This window comes from Lutzomyia longipalpis, chromosome 1 (assembly GCF_024334085.1).
Source record: "Lutzomyia longipalpis isolate SR_M1_2022 chromosome 1, ASM2433408v1".
NCBI lineage: Eukaryota > Metazoa > Arthropoda > Insecta > Diptera > Psychodidae > Lutzomyia > Lutzomyia longipalpis.
In genome coordinates this window covers 19,681,499-19,696,521 of record NC_074707.1, presented here as the reverse complement: position 1 = coordinate 19,696,521, position 15,023 = coordinate 19,681,499, and the positions used below count along the sequence as shown (strand labels likewise).

At 38.3% G+C, this 15,023-nt stretch overlaps 1 protein-coding gene across 3 annotated transcripts in view; it reads right to left on the bottom strand.

Annotated features, from left to right (window-relative positions):
- The window catches only part of LOC129796858 (zwei Ig domain protein zig-8-like), a 73,359-nt gene that overhangs the window by 42,748 nt on the left and 15,588 nt on the right, over window positions 1-15,023 (bottom strand). For all 3 annotated transcript variants that reach the window (XM_055838978.1, XM_055838979.1, XM_055838980.1), the window contains exon 2: window positions 10,692-11,273. In XM_055838978.1, the coding sequence (XP_055694953.1) occupies window positions 10,692-10,761 (70 nt within the window). In that variant the 5' untranslated portion in view covers window positions 10,762-11,273. The remainder of the gene's footprint in view (window positions 1-10,691; window positions 11,274-15,023) is intronic.

Here is a 15,023-nt window from a genome sequence, read left to right as displayed (position 1 = left end):
GCCTGGGTGTGTGAGGTGCATTGTTAAGAAGCCAAAGAAGCTCCACGTAGATTATCTATGAGGAAAATTTTCCCAGCAAGGGTATGGAAATTGTGAAGAGGGTGCACTTGATAAATTATTTATTATTTCTTGACTTATAAATGATTTTCTTTAACAACACGACACAGGGCTCATTAAGTAAATAATGGAAGCTTGAGAGAAATTTCTGCAAACAAGCAAAACTTGAGGGCTTGGTGGGAGGCAAAATTTCTGATTCCGTAATTAATGAAGCAAGTGACGTATTAAAATTCCCCCTCTTTTGCTATTTAAATAGAATTAATTCAAGTTTATTTAAGAGAATTAACTTGAATAAAATAGAACGATCGCTGGAGAGGGAGGAGGAAGAAGGAAAACTTTTTAATTTTCAATCCCATTCATTTTGTATGTGTCAGAGGGAAAATTCTAGAGATTTTCTTGTGGAAATTCTTGAGTGATGTTTTTAAAATTTGAAAAATCGTATTCAGAGTTTTGTTTCAACGGCAAGAACTTTTAAATCTCTTTTAAAATTATAATTAAAAATTAATCAATAAGATACAAGAATGAATAAAAAAGTCTTCTATTAATTAATAGAAGTAGAGGCTTTTAAACAAAATAACAGAATGTTCTAAAATATTCTTTTATGTTAAAAAAAATTTATTTATCAATTTAACATCCCTTCAAGCGACAAATCATTGAAGACTTTCCATTTGTAAATTCAAACTAGGTACCTATTTATGCTATTTACAATAAAATGCCTCAATGATAAGCCCCCTAAGGGAAGACAACTCTTGCGTAAGCTTCAGCAAGTTGGCGAAAGCCCCAAAAGTGGGGCGAGTACTCAAATAAGACCCCTAGAATATGACATTAGGGTAATTGGGCGTGCTCTACCCTTCACGCTCTCTCTCCCGTCCCTCTGACATTGCCGCAACATTGTGACATGCGAACTACTAATGGGCTCCGAGATATTGAGGCCTCCCTTCGTACCCACAGAGTGTGCCACTTTGCAATTCAACACGCGGCCCTCGAAGGCCACATACCCCAAGGGGGTGGGTGGGTGGCATGACAAAGAAATAACACCCACACCCACAACATTCCACACCAGAAAACTCCACTCATGTCGAACTCACGCGTGTTGGTGGTAGGATCAACCTGAGAATCATTCACGCTTCACAAGCCATGGGCATTTGTGTTGTATACGCTCGCATCTCCATTGCCCCGGGAGGGCTTTCTGGAAATTTATTTTTCCACCCCCGTTCACCCCCCAAAATAAACTCCCCACACATAGGAATTTTCTCTTCCGCAATTTGTTTTATTAATTCAACATGCACGGGATATTTATCGAGAGTCAAATTAATAACGTGTCAGGAAATTAAACCAAATGTTTATTCATTGCACGGTTTTTATTTAAATTAAATTAAATTACTTTATTTATATGTTATATTTCAGGGGGTTGCAAGTTGTGGTTACAAAAATATATTATTTTATTGACACCACGCTTCACAAATATGTGCTGACCGAAAGCCCTCGCGGTGAGCTTTTTGAAAAAAAAAAAAACAGACGTGCCAGCGCGGAAGCGTGAGATCAGAAGCACCTTTTCATGAACTTTCAACGAGGTGGGTTGTCTCTTTTCAGTGCGAAAATGTTCTGTTGGGGATTTCTTATTCTGCACAAGAAGCCACAGCAGTGAAAAGTTACTCAAAGTTTTATAAACACACTCACCGACACCTCCCACACGGTGATCCCGCGTGGAAGATGATAAGGATAGACGAAAGAAAATGGGATTCTTATCCGTGTGTCTCAAAATGGGGGAAGGAGAGGAAAAAATACACAGGCAAAAATCCCCCTATAAGGACGTGTTGCGCGTACGAATTTGTTTTTAATCAGTTGTGTGGCAAGAATGAAGAGCTTTCGTGATTAACAAGGCAAAAGTTCCCCCGAGAAGCCATTCAGGAGATTATCTCATGGGGGTCTTGGTAGTCGATTTAATATATGGGAGGGTGGAAGTCATCATGAGTCAATGAAGGCGCCCCTCCCTGAAGCTTTTACTTACATCGTCCCCCAATGTAGATAATTTCTTTCAATCAATAAATTTAGGTCAAGCATATTTTCTCATCTTGATTTAATCACTTTCACGCTCCGAGCTTTTACGCACTATGCGTGTTTTCTCTTCTTTTAGTGTAATTAATTTTATTTTTCTTTGAAGAAAATGTTTCCTAATGAAAGTCTGTGCCATGTTTTTGTTTACAAACAAATTAAGTGAGGGAAAGATGGTCCAATTTGGACTGTTAAGGGTTTGTTAAAAAGTTTATAATGCGGAGGAAAATTTTATTTTCTTGCGCAGAAATGTTTTTATTCATAATTTCTTCCAACGTCATTATTTTAAACTTTTTGAAAATAAATTTTGTAAGAAACTAGAAAAAAAAACTTCAATGCAAAAGCATAGATTTTGTGCATCTTTCCCTAAGTATTAAATTATTATTTTCATTCCTTGAAAGCTCAAAGAAAAGTGGAAAATCAAACGATAAAATCTTCTTGAAATTCATCAAACTCGCTCATACTATAAAAATTCCTCAAGTAACTGACTTCGGGTATAGAGACTTTAGTTATAGTATAATAATATAGTTTTCCACCCCTTAAGCTCCGTTTAGGGTTGCATGAATCCCAAAGCAGCCGCAGCAATAAACCTCAACAATACTCTCCTCTAAAGAGTGTATTTTATGAGTAGTAGATTCGCTAATTGTGATGAATGAGCTGGTCATTGGGCACGAATGGGTCATTAAATCCCATTTCTTTTCCACCTCAACTCCTGCACAGCTCTCCTCTTGCACTAACCAACCCCCATAAAGCTCTGCCGAAAGCTCAAGATGCTGCGCCATTAAATTGATTCCTATACGTGATGTTTTATTTCATCATATTTTTTTTCAAGCAATCAAATTCAGTTGGGTTTTCCAATAACTTCTCATTGCTCCGCAAATAGCCCCCCTCCTTTCCGTTGATGGGGCAATGAATTTGCATTTTTCACCATCCAATTCCAAGAGAGATTTTTCAAGGTTTAACATTGAAAATTTTCCAACCCACCGTCATCCATCAACTTTGATGATAATGCATGTGATTTTTTTCCGCCACACCAGAAAGAATTTCTTTTTGATTCTCATCACTGGGGTAAGTGCCATGCTGTAAACAGGATGGAGTGTTTTTTTTCGGGGGCGGTAGCACACCCTTATACAGAATGAAATTGACCGACTTTTTCACTTCCACACCCACACACACACACATCTCCCATCAACATCCCAGGCCCATATCCTTGTGATAAAATTTAATAATATAAATATACTACCTTCCGCTACACCAAGGATACTTCCTTTATGGGATGAGGAGTGGGGGTGGAGTCTCTCAAACGGCCTGTGGAAATCCTCCCCCTTATACAATTTCAACACGTCCTCCCTTTTTGTAGTTCACAACAAGAGAGAGAAAGTGTGGGAGCTTTTCACATGCACAGTTGGGGAAATTATTATACGCACAGAGCGCAGATTAATGTTTATTCACACGAGATTTGATGTGGACATTTGGAGCAAAATAATGCCCCAACATGTGGATTTTATGCGTCGATTCTTCAAGCAATATTCCATCTTTATATGTATTTTCTGAATCACGCAGCTTTCAGTGCCCATTAGTGAGTATTTTTTGCACCAAACCTATTGTACTTTATTTAGGGTGGCTTTTATGTTCACCGATAAAGCTTCTTAAGAGTGTGTGTAGATATTTCTGAGAAATATTTTACCTGGTGGTCCTTTCTTTCCATCCAATTCCTTTCAACTTCTTTTTCTTTTTACTCCATTTTTCTTTTCAAATTTTTTATGACAAAAATAAACAAGAAGATTAAAATAAATCTTTATTAATTTTTCCTTGAAGCATTTAGTAAATTTTCTTTCATAAATTTAATTCAAAGAATATTTAATTTTCCCACAAAGTCCCCATGTTTGAGACTTTCCACCGGTAAGCATGGAAGAATTGTTTGCAAACTCCGAGAATGCTTCTTATATTACCCAAGATAATCTCTTAATCCAATTCAAGTATTATCTTGTAATTTTTATAAGCATCAAATGGTTTTAGAGAGAGTTGGTTTTTAGTGCCTTATTAAAAACGCAAAAATGTTGTCTAAGAGGATTTTTCTCAAGAAGTCTTTGAAGTTCTTTTCTCCAAGACATTTTTCATTACTGCATAAAATATTCAGAGGACTTTATGGAGTCATGTGGAAGTATTTAACTTTCCACGAAAATCTACTTAAAAGTAATCATGTAGAGGAGAGCTTTCACTTGAAAAATTTCGAAGGAATTTTACTTACAAGTTAAGAGATTTTTTCTTCAAGTACTTGTGAAAGCTCAATTTTGCAAAAGTCAATCTCAACGGGCAGATGTGCATGAAAATCACCAAAGAGGGATAATAATAATATGCGATAGTGCAAAGCACGTGGTGTTGTCTTATGCTATATACCTTTCAGTGACGCGCGACACGTAGAGAATCCATCAAAAGCTCATAAAGGCGCCCAAGTTGCGCGAGAAGTGATGCACATTTTAGTTCAACTGACGCGCGAGTGAAAAATTTATTAATTCTGTCATGCTTTATTGTATAATATCACAGGCGACACACGAAAGACGCAGCATGACGGCAAAATTCTTCTGCATACACCCACCACAATATGGAGGATTTATTACCATGATATTGTGCGAAAATGTGTCACAGAGGCAACTTTTTGCTGCCAAACGTGGAGGATTGGCGCACACAGCTTTTGTGCCCCCTCCGTCATTTCAGAATGAAAAATGCATGAAGGCACCCCAACACGAGTGTTGCCCCCTTTCACCCCGTACACGCTGAGATAAATGAGTCGCTTATGCTACGATGTAATGGGAGAATCTTGCCAATTCTCGATAAAGCCGAGAATCATCCCTCATCTTGCCACTTAACTGCGATGAGGTATTTCAATCAGAGAGTGATGAAAATATGCCGCAAAATTCAGGAGTTCACGTAAATTCTGCACCTCCCCTAGGGAGCTCCTGTGCCAACAGAAGATGATTAATGTCATTGTCACACATCTGAGGTACAGTGGCGGCTCGAAGTGTAGCCAAATAACAAATTTTTGTATTTAATTGATTGATTAAAAATTGATTTTTAAATATCTGAAGTTTAAGGACTTTTCCAGAGCTTTTAACTCTTTGATTCAAAAATTTAATAAGAGATTTACTCTAAATAGGGAATAGCCAAAAAGTTCTCCAAGATTGTTTGACAATTTTGGCTCTATCTTTCCGAAATATGTATCTTTGAAGATTTTAGCCCGGCTTGGACGTCAAATTGTCTTAAATCCCTAAAGTGTTTCCCTAAGATCTTTATAGATTTTCAATCTCATTTTTCAGAGAACTTTTCCAAATATCAATCGATTTAAAACATTTATAACCTATACAAAATATTAATTAAAGGTTAGTGATTTTTCCATGGAAAATAAAATAAAAGAGAATATTGGAGAACATATAAGTATTTTCCTATCATGTGGAAACTGTGCCAATTGTTCGCAATTGCTAAAAGAATGTGAGAGAGCGATAGTCGTAAATTATGTACCACATTTAGCAGGATTAACAGCAGTTTAGTGGAAGTGATTTATAAAACTTTCCCAATAAATCTTTTGTAAGTTTGAAATAGAATTTCTGCAATAAAATTTAAATGGAGCACGTAATTTTATGTTCTGTTGTCTTTTCGTGCGCAAAAATTGCGAAGAATTAACATTTTATCGCATTATTTGTGGATTTTCTTATACAAAGAAAATATGTGAAAAAAATTGGAAAAATTCTTATGAATTTTCCCTTCAATTTTAAGCTCGAAAAAAGCTTTTTGCCTAGCTTTAAATTCTCCGTCTAATCACCAAAAGTACCTCTTTTAGCACAAATAAGACAAGAAAAAAATAAACTGGCACAAACCCAAAATTACTTAGACTTGAGCATTTGATGAAGTGCTGAAACAACATTGAAAATTCCCAGGGAAAGCACGCAAATAAGAAAATTCTTGTGCAATCTTCTAATTCGTACCACAATTTACCCTCAATTCGCACCATTCTATTTATATTGTGGTCGCCCCTCTTGCCAAAAGGAATTACATTTTGGCTGATCATTCTGTGTTGAGAAATATTCCTTTTTGTGGAGCTTTTTCTGCATTAAAAGCCAACCCCATTTTCTTGGGGGAAAATATTGTCAAGAGTTCTTGTGTATCTTTTCTCATTCTCTCTGTTATTGCTGTTTTTTTTTCACTCCCCCCAAAAGTAAACCATCTCGTCGCGGGTATGAATGGGGAAAGCTCAAGGAGTCAACCCCTTGGTTGAAGAAAAATTACCATAGACGTTCCATGTACTCTCTGCATGCTTTTCAGCACCCCTCTTGTTCAACCTCTTCTGCCTCCCTCCATTGCTTTCTTTACACCCCTTATATTTTCATTATCTCTCTCCCCGACTGGGTGCCTCCACAATAAATTCATTGCAGTATAAAATGGATTTTTCTGCAGCGAGCGATTTAGATCAACACACAAAAAAAAACTACACAGGAAAAGCAAAGAGATGGAATTTAATGAGGCCTCCAGAGACACGGTGTGTGTGTTATTAAATTAATTAAAATTATGATTGAAAGTGAGCTTTCGAGTGCATTTCCACATATAGTGTATGGTTGCTCGTTAAAAGCTCTCTGCTGGAGCGAATTTTGAGGGCGTTAATAAACACTCCACAGTGCTGCCGGTCCGACAGTTGATGTCCGGACACTTGGCATTCTAGTTGGGACCCAGAAGGGGTTGGTTCGTGGTTGAGATTTCATTCCCGTAATTCCGCCGTCACCCCCCGCACACACCACACATTTCCCCGCTTCTCTTGGCATCCGAGAACGTCGAGGTTATTTCCATTTGCCGCCCCATATAATTACATTTTGATGCTGTTCTCGCATTACAGTTCATAATAAAAGCTCACCCCATCCACCGCCACCCACCCCGTTCCCCACCAACCATTTCATGGGAACTGTGGCGTGTGTTTTGTCCGAAAATTATTTCAGGCATGATGTGCCATCATGAACTCTTTTTTTTCCCTCCCAAACTGCTATATGCTGCAATCTCACCATCCACCTTTTTTTCACCGCCCCATCATCAGCTGAAAATGTTTTGAGCACATTTTTCAGCAGTGTACCGAGTGGACATTTTGCGTTTGGCATCTCCCATAATTTTCGTTAATTAAAAAAGCGACACCTGCGGGTTGAATGACTCAAAGGGCAGTAAGGGTGAAAGTATTGATTTTTAAATAAATCAAAGCTTTTTTACGGTAGCTCTCACTCCTCTTCATTTCAGTAAACGCAATTTGGGGTGGAAATGAGCTTTTGCTGCAACCACCCCCCAGTTGATGTTGTCAACTAAATTAAGAGAATTGTATGTTTTCACGCCAATAGATAGAATCGAAATTAAACCAAAAAAATTCCAATGTATCCAGAGCTTTTAAAATTGAGTATACTTTCGGGAAATGGTTGTGCTACAAAAATGCAATGAATTCCAGTTAAAAAAAATATGCGAGCTTTGTTCAGTATTGCCCTGCAATACATTGAGTTTTATTAGAGCCTTTAGGCATTGTTTCCTCTATTTTATGAATTGTTTGAATTTATTGGGGGATGAAGAATGATGAGAAGTCTGAAAATATAAAAGCTAATTCATTTTTATTCATTTTAAAAGAAAATTCTCCTGCGTTTAAATGTCTTTCTGAGCTTTTTCAAAAGCTTTTATTACGTCTATTAAGTCAAAATCAATCTAATCTTTATAAAATCTTCAAGGTTAAAAAAATACCCTTAAAGATATACCCTAAAATTCAATATTATAAAGAAAAACAAATTCCCTTAACATTCCCCAAAAAGGTGGCTCCCCACTGAATTGGGGAAAAGATACGCAAAAGAAAATTTTCCCGAGCAATAGGGGAAAAAATATTTACTTTATCGCCCAATTCCTTGGCATTTTATTAGTGTTTATCAAAATATTGAGGGAATGTGTCAATAAATTTTTCCCACACACACGTGGGGGGTGCCCCGACACACACCGGGAATTCCAGTCACGTTTCTGTGACACGATGAAAAACATGTCCATTCACCTGGACACGGAACACCCACCTTGTTGCCCAAAATGAAGACAAAATTGTTTGCGGTAGGGGGACAGGCGCTATTTAAACTTCCTTTTCGTGACTTTGTCGCCCAAGAGCTCTCTTGAGGGGGCTTTTTGGTGTGTGTGGCAAACACAAAAGGGGTGGCTTTAATGACAAAACTTCCACAGAGTGTTGCCTAATGGGTGGATCCCCGGAACTATTCACGACAGCTTCGTGAAACACAAAAAAAGACAGAATGGCTGTTGAAAGCTCCCACAAAAGGACCTAAATATATAGCAAGTCCCAATTTAAGAAAATTGATTTCAATTGTGCTTCTTCTGTGGAAGAATTTTGCCCAGGACTTTACAAACGACATGACTTTTCCTTCTGTAAATTCCATGTTATCACCTCCAAAGCTCGTCTGGGTGATCAATATGCTACGACAGGGGAGGAAGTAGCAATGTCTTCATTCCCACTATCTCATACAATTATTTATTGAGGGGTGGAAAAGCACCCAATTGAGTAGCTGAGAATTCTTCCTAGTGGCTTTCTAATTATTCAGATGAATTATTTCCCAGTTTCCCCCAAACTCTGTATATTTTCCCCACACCCACTGGACAAATTCGCTAAGTGAGCTTTTTGCCAACCGGGTAAAACTTTCGAGACACTCTGTCACCGTTCCTCGCTTGAATTTCCACCAAAGAAGTGCGACTTCCATTCAGATGATTATCTCTCATCCACCAGCAAGAAGTTCCTTCTCCGACATTTTCCGGAGAATCTTCTGGCAGTGAGAAAAAGAATTATATAGAGTGCACAAAAAATTTCCCTTCTCAACGAATATCTCTTCATTGTCATCCTAAAAGTCCAGCTAGGACAAATTCCATGCAAGTTTCATTTTGCACTATGTTCTTTCAGAGGAAATTCTTACTGTATATAGTGTGAAGAAATGCTTTGTCATGAGGAAGAATTTCAGTGAGATAAAGTGAGAAATATTTCACATTCTTTTACAGTTGCAATGATTTTTTTTTTTCCAATGAGAAAGAAACTGAAAATCTACAGGTATTTCCGTGAATAATAAGGAAAATAAATTCCTAAAATAGGTGCAATTTTTACTGTATTGAGTGGATAATATTTATGGAAAACAACAATTTATTCATCCGAATAATTTTTCTTAAACACTGAAAGCTCTTTAATTAAAAACTTTTAAAGCTTTTGAATTGAATTTTACTTTCGAGAGCTTTTGGTCTTATTGTTTCTCTCTGATTCGCAAAAAAGAATAAATTTCTAATTTAAAACTCAATTTTAGACAGGAATATTTTTTTAGCTGCCATCCAATATGATTATTTCTAATATTAGAATTTCCATTAAATGTGATCAATTTAAGATTAAGCTGTTTTTGAGTGTATTGCTCATATCACGAAATCCCAAAAAAAATGAATGAAAAATTCTGAAATCTGCACAACAATCACAAATTTGATGAGAAAATTGTGATGCCGGTATATGGATTAAATTGTCTTTCAGATAAAGCTTAGTTTGATGCTTAATTCGAGTTTTCACGTATAAATAAAAAAAAAGAAATGCTAGAGAGCTTTTGGGATATTCATACTACGCACTGGTACAAATGTTTGATTTTTGTATTCAAAAATAAAATTTCCTAACGATTTATTTTAAATTAAATAAATCAAACATTTCAAATAAAAAGAAATAACCTTTGCCAGAATCTCAAAAATCAAATCAGGAAATATGGCCCTATGGACATGAAGTTCGCGGCCGTAAAATAATAAAATTAAAAAAAAAATCAGGAAATATCTATAGAGCCTTTTCCGTATTATTCACCCCTTGGTATTTTCAAAGGATCAAAACCTTTTCCTCAGTGTCTTTAAATGACTTTTTTTTTCTCTCTCCATTCCCTGAAACCCATCACATTTATAGCCCCAAAAATAGCTTTTGGTTCTCGTCTGTGTAAAATATTCAGGGGACAGAGAAAAATCGCCTATGGAACGCGAATTGATTGACCCTGAATAGGGAGAGGGCAGCGTATTTACCATGGAGGCATTCACCCCTTGTCGCCGGAGATGGATTACACCAATTTTCGTGCGGTATCCCTCCGTTTAAGGGAGGGTGAGTGGTCGTAAAAGCCTCTTCGCTTGGTGAGGCTCGTTGTTGATATAAAACATAGACTGAGATGGAGAAGTCGCAAGATTTATTGCTGACAAACTGACGACTTCACGATGCAATTTCAACTGAGTCCCAGGGAGCTTTCTGCACTCCCATTGTGACGAGGATTAGGGGTGGTTGCGAGTGGGGGTGGTTTTTTTTCTTAGCTAAAACGCGGCAAGTGCTTTCTCTTGGAGGACTTTCACGTTTGTATGCTCAGGGAGTGGCTGTCGAGTGATTTTTCTTCAATTTTCCTACCCACATTTGTATTTGCGTTTAGGATTAGCTTAGCTTCTCAAGAGGAATCGTTTGGAAAGGGTGTGAGGGTGACCCTGAGAGCTTTTTTTTGCTATATATTGTAAAATGTACATACCTGAGTTGAATGCCAGGAGGAGCAGGCCAAGAACACATGGCGCCATTGTGGGCACCACCCCGTTCGCCATGTGGATTCGTTCAACACTCCCAGGTGGTTTGAGGTTGAGGCAGCAGTGCCAGCAGGTTCACCAAGCTTTGGGTACTTCAAACAGAGTGCAAATGGATTTCACCGTACAATACATTTTCCGGTCACTTATTTTCATATTTTATATCCTCCTGTGCTTCACAATTTCCAACCAAATCACAGCACATCATCACCCAGTATTGATTTTATCACCTCATCTCATCCCACCCCTTGTGCCACACAACTCAAATCCTCTTCTTCACAACTACTTTCTCCTGTTCATTCGTCTCTTCCTCAAACCACACACTTTCTTTTTTTCTCTCTATGGAATAAATACTCTTCTTATAGGGAATGTGGGTGAGTGAAACTTTTCAGCGGAGCTTTCTGGCCTGGGCCCTTCTTTTGGGTGTGGTGCTGTTGTACGATTCTCCCCCTGAAGCACACGGTGTGGTGCTCTTTCATCAGCTCCGCAGTGGGGCGAAAGTTACCGCTCGTTTCACAATTGTGATGAATTTCCTGCAATTGAGCAAAGTGTACAAATTTAATGAGTTGGAGGGAATATATACCCTCCCACTGGTAGAAAGTTGAAGTATTGCGAGACAGAGCATTTTGTGTAATTCCAAGGAAGATTATTTTCCTCTTTCGCTCACTCTTTTGGGGTAGCAAATGATAAAAATGATTCCATTTTTCATGCACAATTGTGCTTACATTTCATCACACAAGGGGTGAATAAGTAATGTTAAATAAATGATCTCTTTTCCTTGTTTTCTGTTGTTGGTATTTGTTGGTAGATTTTTTTTAAATTGTGAATTAAAAATATTATTCAAACGTATGCAGCGGACAGATGAAAGGAAAAATTTTGGCGAAAATAAAGAAAATGCAGGAAAATACGGAATTTATTGAGATTTTGCCTATAGAATTGTTCAATTAGGAATATTCTGAATATCCTCTAAAACGACGCTATTTCTCTTAATATTTCAAATATTCGCTCCATCAAGAATATTCTTTATATAAATTCTTACTAAATATTCGCATTATTTTACAAATATTCTGAATATTTCAAGAATTCTCAGTATTTTTTTTGAAATCTAATATAGATTCACAATCTTTTCGTTTAAATTCCTTTAAAGACTAAAGGGGAATCGCATAATTATTAAGGATTATGGTAGATTCAAAGAAAAAAATCTATTTTCCTGCCTAAGACCCCTGAGATTCGCTTAATTAGATGCCCCTTTGTACATAGCACCATCAGTCACAGGTTTTCTTCTTGTCTCTCGTGTCCTGCCGGGGAAATTACTGTCCGTCTTCTAATAAAATGAGATCATTACGAACATATAATATAAGGAGAAAGTTCCTCTGGAGGAAGTATTCCATTGTAGGAGGGACAATTTTAATTTTGACAATGCTCCTCGAGCAAAGTCACAAAATATGCTTGCCTGCCTTCCTTTTACCAAAAAGAGAGAGAGCTAGCGAGTCACAATCGTCCCATTAATCTCGACTCATAGCGGCCAGATTGCTGAATGGAAGCACAGGGCGGAAGCGGAAAAAGTTCTTCTTCCCACAAGCAAAAGTTGGTGGCAACCACAAGCGGAGTTACGGCGACAGAAACAATTACTCACACGGAGTATTATTTATGTTGATCTTGAGAATCTTCTTGCTCCCTTGTGGAGTTGACATAGTCACCCCCAGACCCCCTCGTCCCACACACACAACAGACCCCCTTGGCTGGCGGAAGTGTGAGCACAATTTAATTCTGCCACCAAGAGTGGAGTCAACAACACCTGCGCACGGCCACAATGAAAGCGTTGATTGTGCATTAACATAATCAACTTGAGGGCACTTTTTTGCCTCCTTTAGCTTCCGCTTCGTTCCCTGTGCAAGTGGAGGAGAGACAAAGTTTGCGCAAAAGGTTCTAACCCCTCGGTCGTCGTACCTATACTCATTTGACACCCATAGAACAACCCATAGAATGAGTGTGTTATTTTTCATTTTCCATCCACTTGTGCGCGCCTTTTATGGGCCCATCCACAAGCATTTTCGACAGCATTTACACGACTCTACCGGCATCACCCTGGCTTCTACGGAGGATGGTAAGGAACTTTGCGGCAATTTGGGTTTCTTTTGTCACCAAATTGTTCACATTTCTTACATGCTTTTCGCACACCATTTAACGACACTCACGGGAATTGCAACTTCCCCATGAAAGCTACATCATCTTAACATTCCACGCTCTGTGTCACACATGGGCAGGTATTCCTAAAGGGAAAAAAATACTCCCCGAAGAGGCCTCAAATCGCTTTTCTTCTCATATTTTGGTTTGAGAAAAAGAGGAAACTTTTGCGCAAAACGTTTTCCTCAATGCTCTTGATTGCCGCATCAAGTGAATGGTTGTATTTTGGGATGGCGTTTAAAGCTTTCGAGTCATTTTGCCAGCATTAAAGAAATGTAAAAGGAGGGAAAATGGGGATATTTTGGATATTAAGGGAAATATTCTTTGCTCTAACTTCTAAGCGAACGTGCGGAAATCGTGGAAAACCTTTTTGAGAATTTTGTGTAATAGTCAATGTGTTGTGTCTATGGCCCCATTGGCTGCACTAATAGCACATGTTTGACTTTTATATCCTAGAAAACATTTTATTGAGTCAATTAGATGTTTGTTTAACTTTAGGATTTTTTTTAATCAATTTGATTAGTTTTCTGTTCTTTAATTTTTCAATTTGATTATTTAACCCAAAATAATTGATCAAATATTGGGCACTAATTAGCCCACAAATGAATGAGAAAGTTTTGCTATATTTAAAACCTATTTAGACTTAAGAAGAGAAAAGAAAATTTGGGCTAAATTGTGAAATCTTTTTCCACGAATTTATTATTATTTCACAACCACTTAAGCCACGATATAAATTAAATTCTTTTCAAGTGAGTGTCGTATAGTTTCTCCGTAAAAACAAACTTGAAATGAATGATGAAGCTAAATTTTCTCCGCTCTGGAAAAATCTGGAAAAAAGCCTTGTGCATAAAATGTTGTGAGCAACCTCCTAAATCCTCTCCACATGGCAAACAATTTTATGGAGCTTCCTACAAATATTGCACTGCTCACAGTTTAGGAAAAAGGGATGAATTTAAAAGCTCACACTGGGCTTACAGTAGGGCAAAAAAAGACAATGCTGCGAGATTAAAAGTTTCCACTGTATGCAAAATAGATTTTCTGTGTAAGATTAAAAATAATTTTTCACCCCTCGAGGAAAAATATCCGTGTTTTGGTGTTGGAGGGAAAACATTCCTGCCCAAAATCTGCTGCAGCGTGTGCTTTTTTGTGCCGTGAGAGCACCCAGAGGGAAGCTTCAGGTTGATTTGAAAAATGGGGCCGGGAAAATGCAGGAAATGCCAGGGAGAGAAAAGCAAGGTTGGAAAACAGTGTATATGGAACACGACGACCGGGATCAATTCGAAGCGTGGGTGCTGTTTGAGTGGGGGATGGGGTGAGGTGGGGTGGCATGGCTTAGTATCCTCGAGATGCGCGTGACAAATCAATAATTGAAGCGTGAAAAGGGGTTGCCCAGGGCCCTACCAAAAGCTTCCCATTTATGTGAAAAGTGCATTCAATATATCACTCACAGCCACTCACGAGTGCCGAAGGAGTGCCTCTTCATGCAAATGCATGAAGAACCACTTCGTGTGCAAAACTCACATCGCATTGACCCCCTCGGGGGTTGAATGGGTGAATTTCTGTGTGTGGGGAAAGTTGGTGTTGTCGTCCTGAATTTTCCCTCGCCGTGTCACACGAGATGGGATTGAGTGATATTGAGAGATATGTGGCGATGGTCTCTACCCGAATTTTAGCAAAGAGGATACACAGCAAAAAAGAAACGTCCCATCCAACCCCCCTCTAGATAAATTACAGGAATAGCTATGCCAGTGTGTGTGTGTGGCAAAAAGTGCTGCAGAATGAGGAAATGAGGGTCTAAAATTTTTCCTCTTTATCTCACTTTATGCAGAAAGTCATCTCTTGCCCTCCCACACACACACGGTCCCCGTATGGCCTCAATCCCTTAGAGAGATATGTATGTATGTACGACCCGATGGGGGAGTGGAGAAAAGATGAAAGCATCAAAAGAAACGATCACAATTTATTTCATCTTCCTGTATGGGCGAAAGGATGTCTTGAGGTCTCCTCCGTAGCTTCATCCGCCGACAGAAAGAGATAAAAAGACCATGAAGACCATGAAATCGGACAGCGATGGCTGAAGGAGATGATCCAGAGAT